This window comes from Octopus bimaculoides, chromosome 26, assembly GCF_046866305.1.
Source record: "Octopus bimaculoides isolate indiv1 chromosome 26, ASM4686630v1, whole genome shotgun sequence".
Taxonomy (NCBI): Eukaryota; Metazoa; Mollusca; class Cephalopoda; order Octopoda; family Octopodidae; genus Octopus; species Octopus bimaculoides.
This window is the reverse complement of record NC_142953.1, coordinates 27,391,591-27,410,893: the sequence shown is the minus strand read 5'-3', so window position 1 is coordinate 27,410,893 and position 19,303 is coordinate 27,391,591. Positions and strand designations below refer to the sequence as shown.

Below are 19,303 nucleotides of genomic sequence, written 5' to 3'. Positions count from 1 at the left end.
AATTTGGTATCACTCGAAAAGCATTTAATTTAGATAGAGAATATATATATCACACTACGGCACTCCGTCGGTTACGACGATGAGGGTTACTGTTGATCCAATCAACAGAACAGCCAGCCCGTGAAATTAACGCGCAAGTGGCTGAGTACATCAGACACGTGTACCCCTAACACAGTTCTCATATCTGGAAATGGCGCTCGTGGCAGATCTTCCAGATCGCTCATCGCCTTCCAGCGGTGTTCGTCTATTTTTGAAGCACCCGTGCCACTCAGAATATCGCATACGACCCATTGCCTCGTCGCCGTAAGCTTGCCGAAGCATGCTCAATGTCTCTGTAGCAGATTCCCCGAGTTTAACACAAAATGTTACATTAGCTCTTTGCTTCTATCCATGACAAAATCGCAAACTACAGCATACACGTGATCAGACATGTCCAACATCTAGTCTGAGACAGAATGGCCACTGCAAGCCCATTGTAGAAGGTTTAATGTGGTATATAAATGCACAATTCTACTAGCTATTACAACGGAACTACTATTAATTTTAAACAGAGATATTCTTCACATCTGAACTCATTTAAATATGTAGAGCATAGCAAATCCACACATCGCTAGACAACCACATACACCATCTGATAAATATAAAAATACCCCATAGGATATTCTGGGCCATAATAGATTCGTTGTCCTATACCAAGGCCAGCGCTCCGCGTGTGAACTTTGCTTGAAGGAAACCCTCTAAATATTAATTCATGATTCACCACAATTACTCCATAAACAGCACAAAGCATTCTCTACATGTATATATAAGTTTTATTAGGTCCAAATGCAAGCAAAATCAACACACATAACACTTGCCTATAGTCACGGTCGTTACAACATACGCACGTTTTTTCTCATCCTTCATCTATCAGGAAAAGTTTCTTAGAAGCTACCTAGCTTCAATAATCTTTTAATTTTTAATTTTTGATTCTTTAACTTTTGTGCATTTAATTCATTTATCCATTTAATTGTATTTTTAATCCTATATATACTCCCTTATATAGACTCATCTATTTTAAACTATTTTTAGCCTTCCTTACTAACCACTGAACTAAATATTCTTTCTGACCACACCGGACCTAATAGCCATAAATACCTTCCTCGTCCACTTTCCTAAAACCTTAACGCCTGACCTCTCACCGCGAACTGACCCTAACGATGAATAATATTGACATCTTACCTTTGTCTTTATTTTTGATTTTTGATTTTTATTTTACTTTCGCTCTCATTCATTCTTTTCTGCACCTATCCCATTCCTTTCTTTTCTCTGTCCTTTTCACTCTATATACCCACTTGGATAATCTTCATACTAGCTAACCATTTAATCTATTCCTTCAACATGAGCACAACGTTCAAAATGCTGCCAAAATACTGCCTGTATTTACCTGGGATTATAGTTCAGGACCTATACCTTCACGGACCAACCTCCATACCATCTTGATGAACTGTGAACTTTATTCTCCTGTCTGTATTATTCTATCTACCGTTTTACTCTCTATCCTTATATCTACTATTTTATTCCTTTATAAACTGTAAATTCCCCGTCTAGAACTTTCATACATACTAAACTTGTCTCTGATGGCGGAATACCTAGTGTATGGAGACGCTAACCTATTACTTGGGATATCCATCCCAGAAACAGCTGTAAGGCAATTATATTTCGTCCTTTTATTTGGAGGATTCCAAACAAGATTTCTAATATAGATTCTTCATATTTTGCTCATAACTTACTGGCGTAAGTTTGCGAATATGAAAATAATACTTGTATATGGTGTAGTATGTGAATTTATGGAAAGGAATCCCATAAAACTCAACAAATTTGTTTAAAATGGAGAAGAGAAGATGTTAAAATGTAAGAGAATTTTAATTCATGCAGACGATCATTTCGAACAGCATGATATTAAAATCATGCAAATTCATGGTTGAATAGAAATAATTAAATTAAATTAATTATATATCACTGTTCTCTTCAGTGCAAGAAGTATAACGAAAAAGATTTTCAAAGGACTTGATAAAGGAAATAGCAGAGTATAATTTCGGATGTTCATATTTATCCTTATGAGAAAGAAAGAAGAAATGTGAGTCTAGTTAGGTATAAATTAAAACTAAGGCAACTAACGGTTATTTGGAAATATGCGTGAAAAAGGTTTTATGAGACGTTCCCTCTATAGAAGAGTGAGATAAGTAATTCTAACTCCAAATAAGTCGTGAATGAAAATAAGTTGTATAGAAATGTCCAGTGGAAAAGCATAGCTATATTTGATACACCACACTTAGTATTGTTTCTAACTGTCAGGTTATATCCTAATTCAAATATAGCTATGCTTTTCCATTGGGCTCTTCTATACAACTTTTCTTTACATACACAACTTATTACGAGTTAGAATAACTTATCTTCTTACTCTTTTGGAGCAGAGAGAGAGGGACAGAGAGAGACAGTGTGTGGGTGAGTGTGCACGTGTGTGTGCAAGAGAGAGATGAGAAATAATGATGTGCGAGGTAGGAAATGTAAGAAAGACAAAAAAATAGTAAAACCGTTAAGAATGACTAATAAAAATAGAAATTTATTCAACTTTGTAATGTCAACTGTAGAAACGTTGCTCTCTGATAAAGCATATACGAGATTTGTTTTTAAAGTTCAATAAAATATATGCCAACAAAAAATTATTGTTAGAAGAAAAGGAAACATTATTCAAAATATTATCTTTACATTTTCGACTTTTATAATGACGCTTATTTTTTTAAATATTACATTACTTTACCAATCAATATTTATATCGTATATAATTTTACAAAAGGGTCATTTGTTTGTGCAGTACTTAAAGTTATTTTTTCAATCTTCGTTCAAACTTCACCCAAATTCCGTTTTTGGCAGCCAGTAAGACGCTGTTGCTTAATACAAGAGGGTCCTGGAATAGAGAAATCGGCATGTTATTAAATCATGTGGCAATCATACAAATATTTATATATACACGTGTGTGCGTGTGTGTGTTTGTGCGCGCATGTACATATACATATATACATATGTATATATATATATATATATATATATATATATATATATATATATATATATATATATATATATATATATATATATATATATATATATATATAAGGATTTACTTTTTGTAATGAGATAATAAAACCAAGCCTGTGTATATTTTAGAACATTTATAAGTTCTTACATCTGTTTCCAGGATATATTATATCCCTTCATCGGAGACGGTGTGAGAGGATGGTTAAGCAATTGTTAAATTAACTATTTATAAGACCTTCTATTTATAAATGTTCTATAATGCACACACCCTTGTTTTTTTTTTTTTATCTCATTACGAAAAGTAAATCCTTATATTCACACGCTGATATATGACCTACGTTGGACCCCTTATTCACATAACCACCGAACCTGGAGTTTAACTATGGTCTGTCCATAGCACTTACTCAGCATTACCTGAAACTGCTGGGTTTAATTGACACCACTACCGCTCATAACCTATATATATATATATATATGTGTGTGTGTGTGTGTGTGTGTGTGTATGTATGTATTTGTGTATGTATATGTATGTATAGATACATATTTATTATGTCATACCTCGATACTGTTTGCACTAAGATCCCCGTTGACAGACTGCTGGTATTTATAGAGTGTTAGACGCTTTCGGTATGCAAATTAGGTACAGAAACAAGTAAAAGATAAAAAGATAAAAGATAAAGTCTCCACTGGGAATTGAACCTATGTTTCAGACTAAACAGCTTGAGAGGAAATTACCTCGTTACAATATAAAAGCAAGTAAAAGCACATATATATACATATTTGAAATATATACCCATAAATTTGATATATAATTCAACGTTTACATACAATAAAAAAAACAGAACTTACTTCAGTTTTTTCACATCGAAGAACTTTGAAATTTCGAATCATTTCAACAGCGGCTATCTTGAACTCCAGCTTGGCCAGTCTCATTCCAAGACACATTCTTGGTCCTTCACCAAATGGTAAGTAGGTGAACGGCACTTGTTTAGACTTCGCTTCTTCGCTAAATCTGTAAATGACAAATGTACTTACGTAAATAACCATGTATTGTTGTTGTTATTGTTGTTTAGATAGGGATCTCCTCTGATCAGACTAGCCCCATGGTCAAAAGCTTTTTAACCTTACCCACTTCATTTTACTGGCATCCATACGCACGTGTACTATATAGCGAAATGTAAAATGGATTAATGAATCCAGGCAGATATCTGGAGACCATTCAGTGCTAACCGAACTTGGTTAACTTTATAAAACAATCAGGTATCACTAAATCCAAATAGAAGTAACATCCAGGGTAATTCGTGATGTATGATAAACAGATCCAAATATCGCCTAGAATTTCAAGAAATCTAAAGTAATTTGTAACCTCAACAAGAATGAAGAAAATCGCACTTTCAATTGAGGATTATAATTGGTGATCCTTTCTATTGTATATAGTAATATATTTATATGTATGTATATATGCATATATGCACCTATTTATCGTACCGTAGAAAAAATTGAGCAATAATTTCAGTATTAGTAGTGCAGCCCTGGTTTACCCACATGGTACTACGGTCCTGGATAATGATACGAATTCTTGGAAGATTGTTTTTCCCAGTAAATATCAAGATGGCATTCCCTTGCAGTCTACTTGCAACAGCCACCTGTGTAACCGCTCCTCCTGAGAATTGTAGTATATAAATATTCAGATAGTATTTAACTCTGTGTGGGTGCTACGGCGAACAAGAGTAAGACGAGATTGAGAAATCATTAATTCGTTTAAATAAATTTAGGAGGAAAAAACATAATACCTCTTTGGCGACACTAATTTGAGAAATGAATAACAATATTAGTCAATTTCCTAGTTGGCTATACGAACTGCCTTTCTTTATGATACTGGAGGATGGGATGCAAATTAATTTCTATAGAAGCGCTCCAATTTCTGGACAGGTTTAATAAACACAATAACTGATTATAAGATGCAATCGTAAATTTCATAAAACTTTACTGAATGTAGTTTTACTACACAGTGACTGGGATAGCAGATGACAGGCTCTATGGCAAACGTGGTGTATCACTTTCTGCTACCTCTGAATACCTAGCTGTGTTTATTGTTACACAAGAATATACAGTTGTTCAATTCAATTTATGTACATATATATATGTAGATTTGAGGTTTATGAATACATTAAAAAATTCAATACATAAAAAAATTACGAATGAATTTATATGTATGTAATTCTATAGATATATCATTGCATATGTATGAGTACATTTTTGCGCATGCATATGAGTGAATATATATGTGGGTGTTTGTATAAATGTACACTTTTTCACATACGCAGGCGTGCAATTTATACGCATATGCATGTGTATGTCTATATGTCAATAAATTTAATTAAATGGGAGTGTGTGCACATGCGGTTTCTGGTTTGCTTGCATAAGTACATCTGCGCGCTGGTACGTGTGTGTGTGTTTGTGTGTGTGTGTGTGTGTGTGTGCGTGTGTGAGTGTGTGTGATAACATGCATACACGCACACACACACATACAAACTCTGCTTTATATATATATATAAATCCAAAACTTATGGAGAAAAATTAAATTTAGCAATTTTAAATCAAATTTCACAATATATAATATATGTATATAATTTAGAGAAAAAAAACTCTATTAATTAATTGAATAAGGAAAACGTTATTCACACCATCTAGAAAAAATATACTATAAAATCTTTATTCTGAATTAATTAATAGAGATTTTTTTCTCTAAATTATATATATATATATATATATATATATATATATATATATATATATATATATATATATATATATATATATATATATATATATATATATATATATATATATATATACGTATGTATTTACTTATGTAATTCATTTAAACCTTGGGAGAGGCATTATGCCAGTAATAAACACACGCACTGGTTCAGTCCTTTATTAATTTATATAGTTTTTTGTTAAATCATTTCATTGCACTCTTGCAATCTCTTCAGTAACTTGTCTCTCCACTTCCATTTATTTTGAATGAATGATTTGGCGTTGTTTTGAAATTGTCCGGTATGAGCATGTGAGTGTGTGCAATCTCGTATGTGTCTTACGTAATTATTTTCGTACTATCAATTATTTTCATTAGCCTGTACTTCTCTATATTTCGCGCACACACATACACACAAAAACACACACACATATAGGGATGTTTGTATATCGGTAGGGATGTGAATGTGTAGCCCGGATTGTCTATGGATGTATGTGCTTTGTGACCACATTTTTCCGTAATAAGTCCCATTACCTGCCCTTTCTCTATACCCTTTTCTTTCATTGTTCCCACCCTCATCAACTAAATCATTTCTATTTAATTCATAAACATTTCGCCAGCTAACGATTCGACTACTAATAATAAAAGAGGTGAAATAAATTCAGCGCTTGTGCTTATTATTGTCATAATGACCCATCTGAGATACAACAAAATATGTGAAGCTGACAGTAAATTATTAATGGTGATTGGTATGTAGGTTTTAATTATTAATATTTTTGTAAGATTAGAGCAGTGAGCTGGCAGAAACGTTAGCATGCCGGGTAAAATGCTTAGTAGTATATTGTACGTCTTTACGTCTTGAGTTCAAATTCCAACGCGGTCTACTTTGCCTTTCATCCTTACAGAGTCGACAAAATAAGTACCAGTTCAGGACTGGGGTCAATGCAATCGACTTAGGCCCCTCCTCAAACTTACTGACCTCGTGCCAAAATTTGAAACCAACATTTTGTAAGATGACGATGTGATACAAACGTAAATCAGAAGATAAAACAGAAAACTGGTGTTTGTGAATAGAAACTCTAAACCTCATGGACACATCTGCAGCACTCTATGAATGAAAGCATAATTTAAATTGCTAACCTTTCTGGAATGAATTTTTCCGGTTCTGGCCAGTATTTTGGATTGTAATGTAGAGCATCCACAGCGATTTTGACAGACAGTTTTTCAGGAATCTTCACGCCTTTTATAGTGCATGTCTTATTGCACTCACGATTCAACCTGAAATAGCGGTTTAGGAATATAGAGCAAACGAGGGCAAAAATTAACAAAGGTCCTTTTATAGTTGTCAGTAACTACCACATACATTCATGCACGCACATACGTACGCTCACACATACACATACGCACACATAAATATACGTACAGATACACACACATACACACACACACACACACACACAAACTGTAAATGGATTCCCCTTCACTTTCAACGATGAACATTCCAGCTGTTTGACTGACATGGTTGGATCTCTTCGTTTAAGCACCTATACATTATCCTGATCCTGCCAGTAAGATTTACCTTTTCACAAATTAATTATTACTTTCTTTTAATTTTACACAAATGTTAGAATTATTGTTATTTGTAAATTTTATCAAATAATAAAAAATTAATTTTCATATCAATTTGTATTCATGTATTTTATACTCTAATAAAAATAATGTTAATTATATCAGCAATAGACTCACCGACACACGCACACAGATATATATATATATATATATATATTCATTTAAAATACAGAGATGCCTGTAATAGGACATCTAACCCGCTAGAAATAGCAGCAAGACTACATACCACAAAAAGTAGGGATAATTTCGAAAGGGAATGAAAAATAAAAACATTTACCAATCTATATTCTGTATCATGGTTTCAAGTCAATTTTAGTAAGATAAAAATTATATATCTCACAAAGGTCGGACTATCATCGGCAGAATGACCAAACAACATTCGAGATACGAGTCAAATGGGGAGCATGGTTCGTATTCGAATATCTAATTTTCCAAATTTACCGCGTATTTGCGGTTTACCTATTCGGCAGTAAATACACAAATGCCTATATATATAAACCAAAACACTTTTTCACTCCATTTTTCTCTCCTCTTTCCAACTGTTTTCTTTTCTCATTCCATTCTGTAGAAGAGTGTAGACTCGAAACATCAAAGACTCTTCCATTTTCCCTGAGCGGGAAACACAAACACTTTATTTTTTGTTACCTCACCTGTCTCTGTCCTTTGTGATTTTTGTTTGCATAATGCTGAACCATATATATATATATATATATATATATATATATATATATATATATATATATATATATATATATATATATATATATATATATATGTATATATATATATATATGATGTTATTATAATATCATTGAGGCTGTCATGCAGCTGATGACTAGAGTATGTAACTAGTAGCGAGAGACAAAAATTGGCTTCACGGTGTTAACAAGAACCTGCAGAAAAAGGGTTTAGCCTCCAAGTACAAACATGCTGACATGGTTGCAACATTAAGCGATGATGCTCTAGCTTTATCAACGGTGCAAAAATTGCCAACTGAATTTAGGAAGGAAAATATTGATCGTGTTCCCCACATGGTGATGGGTGACAGGCGATGGGTTATAAAGCAAATGGCCAATACTGTTAGCATATCCCATAACAGAGTTCAGAATATTCTGCTCGGTAGCTGCCACGCCTTCTGAAACCTGTTCAAAAGCTCACCAGGCTGATCACACCACGGGTTATTCTGATATTGTTTGAGGCAGATCCAGCTGGTTTCCTTGAACGTTTCTTAACCCTTGGATGAGTGCTGGGTTCATCACTTTGTGTCAGAGAGAAAGAGTGGATACATCCTTTCTCATCTGCTTCAAAAAGAGGTCGTCATGGCCTCAGGTTTTTAGTCATGCAAAAGGCGTTGTGTTTACTGACTATCTTCAAAAGGGCCACACCATCAATGAAGAGTATTATGCCAGCTTGCTGCCGAGGACAACTGACGAAAGGGATTTTCTTTCATCAGGGTAGTCCTCCACCAAACATGTCCTTGGTCTCAACGGTTATTATGCGTAACTGTGGTTTTCAACTGGTTGGCCACCCTCTTGACACTTCTGATTTCGCTACATCTCAATATCATCTGTTCCCCAGCATGAAAAAACTCTTGGCTGAGAACCAGTATCGCAGTGAGGATAGCATCATATCTGCTGATGATTTTTATTTGAGCGACAGGCTGAAAGCTTCTTCACCAAAGGGATTCAAGCATAGCAACACCAGTGGAAGAAGTGTGAAAGGGAAACTACGAGGGGGTACCCAAAAGAAACCACAAATTTGCAGTATTATTTTATTCACTTAGTTTTACATGTTTACGCTTTTATCGCCTTCCGAGTATTCTCCATTTCTAGCAATGCATCGGTCCAGACACGTTTTCCACTATTCAAAGCAGTTCTGGAACTCCTGTGAAGTGGTACCTTTTAACGCCCCCGTCCTTTTTTCTTCATTTCTTCCACATCTGTAAATTCCGTAGCGCCACCTTTAGTCACCAGTGATGACCTTCACTTCACGACCTCTATTCAGGCATGACTGGTTTTGATCTTCTGCGTGCAAGCGAGGTACAAATTTTGCTGCAACTCTTTTCATTCGCAATTCCTCGATCAAAATTCGTTGGCAAAAGCTCCAGGACGCACCAGTCATATCAACAAGTTCGTCAATTGTTCAGTTATGTTCCTCTAATATCAGTTCACAAATTTTCGTGTTTTCATTTGTTCGAAAGGTCAACGGTTGGTCTTTAGGAATGGTCTTCAATGAACATTCCTAAAGCGTGGAAACCACACGTAAACTTGTATTTTGCACGCATACAAAGACATATATAGATGCGTTTGCAAATATACATACACGTACACATCCAAGCACTCACTCATTCTTACACAAACGCATATACGTACATTATTATCATCATCATCATCATCATCATCATCATCATCATCATCATCATCATCATCATCATCATCATCATCATCATTATTATTATTATTATTATTATTATTATTATTATTATTATTATCATCATCATCATCATCATCACCATCATCATCATCATCATCATCATCATTATTATTATTATTATTATTATGCGCCCTTTTAAAGCCTAGCCAGGCTCATGGGCCCGGTTTCCCGGTTTCTATGGCGTATGTGTTCCACCCACCTGGACGGGACGCCAGTCCATCGCAGCGTGACTCAGCGTTACTCAAGAAACAGGAAGTAAGAGTGAGAGAAAGTTGGTGCGAAAGAGCACAATAGGGATCGCCACCATCCCCTCCCGGAGCCTCGTGGAGCTTTAGGTGTTTTCGCTCAATAAACACACACAATGCCCGGTTTGGGAATCAAAACTGCGAGTCCGCTGCCCTAACCACTGGGCCATTGCGCCTCCACATATACGTACATAAACATGTGTAAAAATGTATGCATTGCTGAGAAGTTAGAGAAAACCTACTGAGGAATAAATGTGCGTATATAACCGAAACAAATGCAAAGGAAACGTACGTATTTGCAATGGGATACAATCTCAGTGTCTCATCCATGCACATGTTGAGGTAAGGTAATTTCTGAACACTGTCATAAGTAGCAAGATCCTAGAAAAGAAAATAAGGAAATAATTATAACAGTATTAATAATCTCATTGTTCCAGTTTTTATTAGGGCTCCACACAAGCGATTTTGTTTTGCCACCGTATCAACGATGGAGAATATCTACATCATTTACATTCGACGGATATTTGTCCTCATCTTGTTTGTTGCTAACACGTTTCGGCTTATATACCCTCCAGCCTTCTTCAGGTGTCTTCGGGAAATTTCGAATCTGGGTTCTCATTCCTAAAGTATTTTTCGATGTTATTATTATTATCATTATTATTGTTGTTGTTGTTGTTCAGGTCACTGCTTGGAAACGAACTCGGAATCTTGGAGTTGGTAGCCCGCGCTCTTAACCACTACGCCATGAGCCCGTGGGCAATTATGGAGTGAATTTTAGGGCTTATAAATCTAATATTTTTCTATCCTTCCCTAATACTGATTCCTTTATGCTGCTCATATCTGCACTCGGTCTGCTTAGGAGGTTGTTGTGTACTAGCATATGTGCTGCTTCTTTTAGTTTTCATATTTTCCAGTGATGTTCTCTGTCTATTATTTTAACTTCATCCCACAGGGGGAGGTGGTCTCCATTTTTCCATACATGATCAGCTATACCCGATTTATCACTATCTCCTCGTGTCACAGCTTTGCGATGTTCGTCTACCCTTATTTTGAGGGGGCGAGATGTTTCGCCTTTGTATAACCTACCACAGCTGCACGGGATGGAGTACACGCAGTCTTTGGTCATATTCTCTTCTATTGGTGGTTTTACCTGAAGGGGATATTTGCAAAGTGCTGTATTACTCTTGAATACTGTCCTGATGTCATATGGGCTGCAAATCTTTTGTATCTTTTCGGAGAGGCCTTTCACATAGGGTAGACAGAGACTGTGGACAGTGTATTGACCTCATCCTCTCTTTTCTTCATAATCGGAGTGGATTGTATACTTTTGGAGTAGTTGTTGCTTAACAGATCATTATTGAGCCTGATCATTTCTTCGTGGTGGGTATAACGATCGCTACTTATATTCTTTGCTCGATGTTTTAGGCACTGAGCAATCCTTCTCTTTACACTGTATGGATGGTGGGAAATGAAGTTGAGGTATAACAACAAATAAGATGAGGACAAATATCCATCGAATGTAAATAACGTAAATAATGTACATAATTCCTCATATCTGTTTGGAATTACTAAACCTTTTTTATTATCACCTTGGTCAAAAATCGTAAATCTTGAATTAAATTAGCAACGAAATCTCTAAATAGCTGCAATATACTTACCTCTCCCAAAACATCTTCAATCTCTTGGTGCAATTTTTCTTGGTGTTCAGGGTTTAATGCCATCAAATATGTAAAGAAGGTAAGAGTAGAAGCAGTAGTTTCATAACCAGCCAAGAAAAGTAATACGCATTGGGCCAAGATTTCATTGTCGGTAATTCCTAAGGAAAAACAATATAAATATTATGATTAAATATCTTTTGTTCTGAGAGAAGTTCTTCTTATGTTTTTAGTCATTCTCATAGGTGGCGTTCTGACAGAATCATTTGCACGGTGGGTAAAATGCTTAGTGCCATTTCGTCTGAGTTCAAATTTCGCCGAACTTGACTTTGACTTTCATCCTTTTGGAGTGGGTAAGATAAGTACCAGTCAAGTACTGGGATCGATGTAATCGACTTAAGCCCACCACCGACCTTGCTAGCCTTGTGCCAGGGTTTAAACCAATAATTATTCTGATAATATTGTTCTGAATTAGGGACCAGATTCTGATATTAATTAAAAATGTATAAGTGTGTAGATTAACATCATTCTTAAAAGAGTATATGAGAATGTTTAATATTATATATTAACCTTATAGCTATAGAAATAATATTTATAAAGCACACATGTACTGTTGATTTCCTATTATTTCCTTTTTGTTATTTCCTGCAGAAGATGGGTCTTGGACACAAACGACTGAAAGAAGCCACCGATGTGGTAGGCATGGCAGATGAAACCAGCTCAGGTTCGCTGTAGTTGACAAAAGACTAAAGGTAGAACCCTTCGGCAAATGAACACCAATTCAGTCCTCGCTGTCCCGCTCAGGTGAAGTGTAGAGGTTAAGGGGTGAAATGCTTGTGACCCTGAGATACCAGGTGATGATGCAGAGAGGTTTCTGACATTCAGAAAAGTTTGTAATAACTCTAAGTGTCTCCTGCAGTTTCTGCATGGAGTAAAGCATCTCAGATGCTTAATTCGCCAGAAAGTATACGAAGTGGGTCTGAAAAGTTCCTGGAATTAAGGATATCGCAAAAATCCTAATTAGAAGCCCAACCTTCCGAGTTCTTTTACACGTCTTAGAAAACTTGAAGGACTGCTGCAATAAGTGAGTGAATCGGAGAGAGGAATATGCTGAGTAAATGAATATAACGAGTTTAAATCGCTCTTCACTACATCATTCCAATTTTTATCCTTCTATTCTTTTACTGGTGACTGTCATGACCTGCAGCCATGCTGGGTTGGTAGACAATCATAATGAACCTTGTACATATTTCATTCTGGAATTTATTCTTTTAGTTACACATCAATGTCTTGCATAGAGAGACTTCTAAACCAGTTTTGCTGGAGTATCAACTTCTCATTTGACTTCCAGTCAGCGTTGTAGAAGTTCAGACTGAATACGATTTGAGTGCCATCTGTGTGAAATACACCTTTAATTAGTTTTTGATCAAACATCATCATTTGTGTCATGTTGTGGTCTGAGAAGATTGTCGGTAATATCTTCACATTGTGAATAGGTTACACATTATTGGCGAAGCAGAGGTTTAAGATGTCATTGTTTCTGGTTGGGGAGACTATGGTTTGCTCCCTAAAAAGCATTTTCGCGAGATCAAAGAGAACTGTATGTATGTATGTATGTATGTATGTATGTATGTATGTATGTAAAGAAATCAATTTGAAAATTATTATGATAGGTACAACAACAAAGCTGGTCAGTTTTCGATACTGCTGAATGAGAAACTGCATGTGAGTTACATACAAACCTCTTTTAGTTCGCCAGTCAGTTATATTTTCTAAGTGAAGTTCCTTTTCTACCTCTGGGAGCAATGTCTCATGACCCTTCAGTTGAGCCTTTATCATAAGATTTAAAAGGTTTTTGTGCATCTACAAAACAATTTACAAAAATCAATGATAATCTTAATCGCTAAATTAAAAATAATAAATTAATTCAGATAAACAAACTTAAATACTTGTAGTCTAATCAAACTCATCATGCCTGTGGTTTTGTTACCACACAGCTCTAGGTTCAGTCCCAATGCCTTGTGAGCAAATGTTGTAGATGGAAACTAGTTGCTGTTCTCATAGATAGCACGATAGACGAGAAAACATTTAGCTGCTATTTCTAAATAACACATACTGAACTTAGGTGCAGGAATGGCTGTGTGGTAAGAGGTTTTCTTCCTAATCACATAGTTTTAGGTTCAGTCCCACTGCGTGGCATCTTGGACAAGTGCCTTCTTACTATAGCCTCATTCCGACCAAAGCCCTGTGAGTGAGTTTGGCAGACGGAGACTAAAAGAAGCCTATCACCTGTGTGTGTGTGTGTGTGTGTGTCTTGCATGGGACTTGATAACCGATGTGGATGTGTGTTTATGCCTCTGTAACCTGGTAATTCGGTTAAAGAAATCGATAGAATAAGTATGAGGCTTAAAAAGAAGAAAAATATTGGGATCGATTTATTCGACAAAAATTCTTTCAGTTGGTGCCCCAGCATGGCCGCAGTTCAATGACTGAAACAAATAAAGGAATAAAAGAAAAACTTACGCTATTATCCATTGGAATTTTCTTTCGTTCTTCTATTAGTTTCTTGCAAAACTTCCTGAAGAACATTTGATTCCCAATAAGGAATTTTATTAATCCGGACTTTTCTATGAATTTTGCAGAAGACGGCAAAACCACTGGAATAGAGCATTTGATATAATTGTGATTTTTTTTTCTAGATATTAGGGCAGAAATATAAGGGCAGAAATATAAGGGAAGAAATATAAGGGCATAATTCAAATAAAAAGAGAAAGAAAAACGAAATCAAATTTTTCTATTTATTCACCCAAAGGCTCCATGTTGTTTCACTCAAACTGCTAGAAATAGAGAATGTTGTCTTGACATCTCATATTACATCATGCTGTCTTATGTATGATGAAGGGCAGGCATATTGCATAATGCCGTCAAGCCTCGGTACATGCACACTAACACACAGTCAGGGTGGTCATGGCTGGTACATGCTTGATCACGCATCTATTCAGTCCCTGCTCGGTCAGTCCTAAACAACGACGACGACAATGAAAACACCGACAATAACAGCATATGTGTGTGTATGTATGTATGTGTGTATGTATGTATGTATGTGTGTATGTATGTATGTATGTGTGTATGTATGTATGTGTGTATGTATGTGTATGCATGTTTCTGTGTATATCAAAATAATATAGACACCGTTTGAAGAAATAAAAAAAAGGACCCTGTATTTCGACCTTTGCTTGTTGTCTCTATTTTTGATTGCTTTTAACTTTCATCCCTTTCTGAAGTGGATTAAATAAAAACCAATCAATATGGATCGCACGCACACCCAAACACGCACACACATACACACACACACACACACACACACACACACACACACACACACACACACAAAACAGGCTTCTTTCAGTTTCAGTCTACCAAATCTACTCGCAAGGTTTTGGTCGGCCGAGGTTATAGAAGACACTTATCCAAGGTGCCATGCTGACGGACTGAACCCAGAAGCCCAGCTCCTTACCACAGAGTCACCCCTGCGCCTATATATATATATATATATATATATATACATATATATATATATATATATATATATATATATATATATATATATATATATATATATATATATATATATATATATATATATATATACATATATATATATATATGCATATACACATATATATATGCATATACATACATACATGCATACATACATACGTACATATATACATATATATATATATATATTTATATATATATATATATATATATATATATATATATATATATATATATATATATATATATATATATATATATATATATATTATATATGTCGGTCTCGACGTATGCGGCTCCGACAATGTACTTTTTCTTTGTCAGTCATAATGCTTATGTCGAATGTGACATTTAAGTCACACCAACGATTTGCAAAGAAGCCCACAGATGCTACAAGTATGAGAATTACAGGTCAGTGTAGGTGGTATATTTGCAACCGCTTTTCTCCTTTGCCTTGCATCCTGAAATCTGTTAATGCGAGTTGCAACAAAGTTTTTAATACCATTTTGACACGTTTTCCATTTTTTTCTTCTCCTGAATATAGACTACAGTTTATATACAAACCTATTATTTTAAGGAAATCAATTCCTCACAAAATATTAGGTATTGAACCAGTATTGACCCCATCCCTTGTATCCGAATTCTATTAACCAATTTCATTTATTACTCTAGTAATAAAAATACATTTATGAGTATTACTGGCAAAATGAAAATAATCAAAATCGATACTTCTTTAAAGATATTCCCATACCCCCGAAGATTGTTTATATGAAAGAACTTATTTCAAAAACTAATGAATTCATTCATAGACTCAGATTGAGAGCCTTGCACTTTGATAACAAACAAGACACCCAAAACATAAATACCAACAGTAAACTAGAGAATATGTCTAAAAACTTCAAAACTAAGAAAATCCCACAACCTTACCAACACCTCGATGTATTTGAACAAGAAGTTTTGACTATCATCAAAAATACTAAATTTACCAAACGCCTACTTAGAAAAAATACACACCAGAGAAAACTTAGCGATTTACTATGTGAACCAAAAGCCAAAGATGAAACTATTGTGCATTCGGATGTAACTAATAATGTGAATTCTCTGTGTGAAGCCTTCCAGCATAGGCACCTTCTTTCTGATGACGGAATACCCAGTGTATGACGATGTTGACCCATCACCTGCGATATCCCAGAAACAGCGGTAAGACATTAATTACTTCTACTTCTCCTTTTTTTTTTATTCAACTTACTCTAATTAAATGCTTTAAATGACCTGAGATACTCGTCCTGCTTTGGTTTTGTTTTCTTTATATATATATATATATATATATATATATATATATATATATATATATATATATATATATATATATATATATATATATATATATATATATAGTCGATAAAGTAGGAATAAAATTTTAGAATTTAGTTTTTGTGTACGGCTTGGTACGAAATGGTTCATAACCTGATGGTTGAGAACCTCTTTTCTAAACGGTACAATTTTCATGGAATATTCTTTAAACTATATAACTTAAGTACTAACATATTAAAAGGATAAGAGGTTGAAAGAAGCTAATTTTGAATATGTCTTTGGCCTTTGTAACCAGTGGATCCTCAGGGTCTTTCTGTGAGTTCACCATTATTCCGAATCCAGTTGCTGCTATGACATCAATGGTGTAAGCTGAGAACAACCTAGAATATATAAATAAAAAAGAACGTAAATACACGTTAATTTTTCTTTCTGTAAAAATACTTCTTTCATGGTTTAAAAATTAGTTAATTTAATATATCATTTTAATCTTTTACTTGTTTCATTCATAAGACTTCGGCCACGCTGGGGTACTGCGTTGAAGAATTTTTAGGCGAATGAATCTATCCAAGGACTTGATCTTTGTCTTTAAGCTGGCTACTTATTCCATTGATCGCTTGTGCAGGGGTAAAACAAACACAGTTAAGAATATACACACAGATATATATGTGTGGGGGGGGGGTATAATTATATGCGATAAGCATCTTTCAGTTTTCGTCTGCCAAATCTACTCATAAGGCTTTGGTCGGTCTGAGGCTATAGCAGAAGTCACTTATCCAAATTTTCACGTAGTGGGACTGAACCCGAAACCATATAGTTATGAAGCAAGCTTTTTGACCACATACATAGCCATATATATATATATATATAGATACATATATATAGGTTGAAAATATGTATTAAAAAATATAAAAAGTGTATATATGTATGTCTTTGGGTTTGGATTGCATTTGTCTACCGGCACACTGCTTGACAACTGATGTTGGTTTCTTAATCTCACCATAACTTAGCGGTTGGGCAAAAGACACTCGTAGACTAAGTACCAGACTTCACAAAAATGTAAGTACCGAGATCCATTTGTTCAACTAAAGCCCTGCAACGAGATGCCCCACCATGGCCGCACTCCAATGACTAGAACAAGTTAAAGATAAAATATAAATGATTAACAAAGAATCCTTTAATAGTTTTACATACTTTTTAACTTCGGTCTCTTCTCCATTCTCTGCCAACTTATCAATATTTTCCACCAAATTATCAGCACATGTCTGAATCATTGCGTTCATCTGCAACAGACATGGAATGGTAGTTCAAGAAACAGGCTATTCAAGATATTCTGGTTATAATTTTGTAATCAATCAATCAATAAACTCTGACCTCTGACCCAATGTCATGCGGTTTCTTTATTCTAAGTTACTTATGTATTTGGATATAATCTTCCCACTACTAAAGATTAAGTGGTTATGGAAACATGGAAGATTCTCATGTAAACTATGTCTCTTTCTCTCTCTCTCTCTCTCTCTAGTTTTCTATCTATCTATTTATATATCCATTTAATTGCCTGCCTGTCTCTCTATCCACCTACTCACCTATATTTCTGTTTCTCAATCGATCTATTTATCCATCCTTCCATGCACTCAACTCTACACACAAATGCATACGCCTCCCCATACATGTGTGCGTGAGTGTGTTTGTATGCGTGTGCGTGTGTGGGGGGGTGCTTCTGTATTTGTGTGTGAAAATCCTCGCTTTCTTTAAGATAGCATCTTTTACATTGACTTGATATCATTGTATCACATATTACAATAGAATACATGTATATGTATAAATATGACATGCTAGTGAGACATGTGACATAAACGTCAATAGGGGAAAACATAAAATAGAGCTATTAAATGCAATTATGTTCAAAGAATGTACAATTATAAAGCAATGAAAATTAACTACCTAAAAAGAGCAATAAATTTTAGTACACACGCACACAAACATACACATCGATGCATTTTAATACAGGTGGTATTCGTTGCTAAACACAATATAATCGTAAATACCATTATCCTATTTACGTTTCTCATTCCTATTTTATGCAAACCAAAGAAAAGAGGTGTATTGTTTGTTTATATATAACATGCAATTATATAATCGTTACATACAAAAGGAAAGTAAAGAAAAACAAGCTGACATATCGATATTTAATTGCGATGTTATCTTTGTATTACTTATTTTGAAAAGAAAAATTCTCAAAGTATATTTACGATTGCTAAAGCAACAGGCATACCTAAACTATTGTGACACTCGAAGTTGTTTCCTCAACTTCGAGAAAGATGAATTCTTTTAATTGAAACTTTCTATACATACGCTTTAGTCAAATTTAATTTCGATTATATCAGAATTTGCTGTCAAAATGTTTTCCAAAGGGTGGAGAGAGGAGCTTCAGAAAATTCACGTGCGTCGACATTGTTTCTTCATAATTCTGGGTATTTTTTAATGAATTATTCTACAGATACCTTTTAGAGTGTGTCAATTACGATTATATCGGAATTTTGTGTGTAAAAAAAAAAGGTGGACACGCACACATACATACTGAGACACATCACAATTTCTTTTCGAAATTTCAAGTTTGATTTTAT

At 34.8% G+C, this 19,303-nt stretch overlaps 1 protein-coding gene across 2 annotated transcripts in view; it reads right to left on the bottom strand.

Annotated features, from left to right (window-relative positions):
• Positions 1–2,578: 2,578 nt before the first annotated feature.
• Positions 2,579–19,303, bottom strand: part of LOC106884158 (cytochrome P450 3A41-like) — a 45,986-nt gene continuing 29,261 nt past the window's right edge. For both annotated transcript variants that reach the window (XM_089342441.1, XM_089342440.1), the window contains exons 6-14: positions 17,871–17,959; positions 16,911–17,059; positions 14,328–14,461; positions 13,547–13,667; positions 11,808–11,965; positions 10,442–10,530; positions 6,983–7,120; positions 3,931–4,093; positions 2,579–2,950 (exon numbers count right to left, since the gene is read on the bottom strand). In XM_089342441.1, the coding sequence (XP_089198567.1) occupies positions 2,867–2,950; positions 3,931–4,093; positions 6,983–7,120; positions 10,442–10,530; positions 11,808–11,965; positions 13,547–13,667; positions 14,328–14,461; positions 16,911–17,059; positions 17,871–17,959 (1,125 nt within the window). In that variant the 3' untranslated portion in view covers positions 2,579–2,866. The remainder of the gene's footprint in view (positions 2,951–3,930; positions 4,094–6,982; positions 7,121–10,441; positions 10,531–11,807; positions 11,966–13,546; positions 13,668–14,327; positions 14,462–16,910; positions 17,060–17,870; positions 17,960–19,303) is intronic.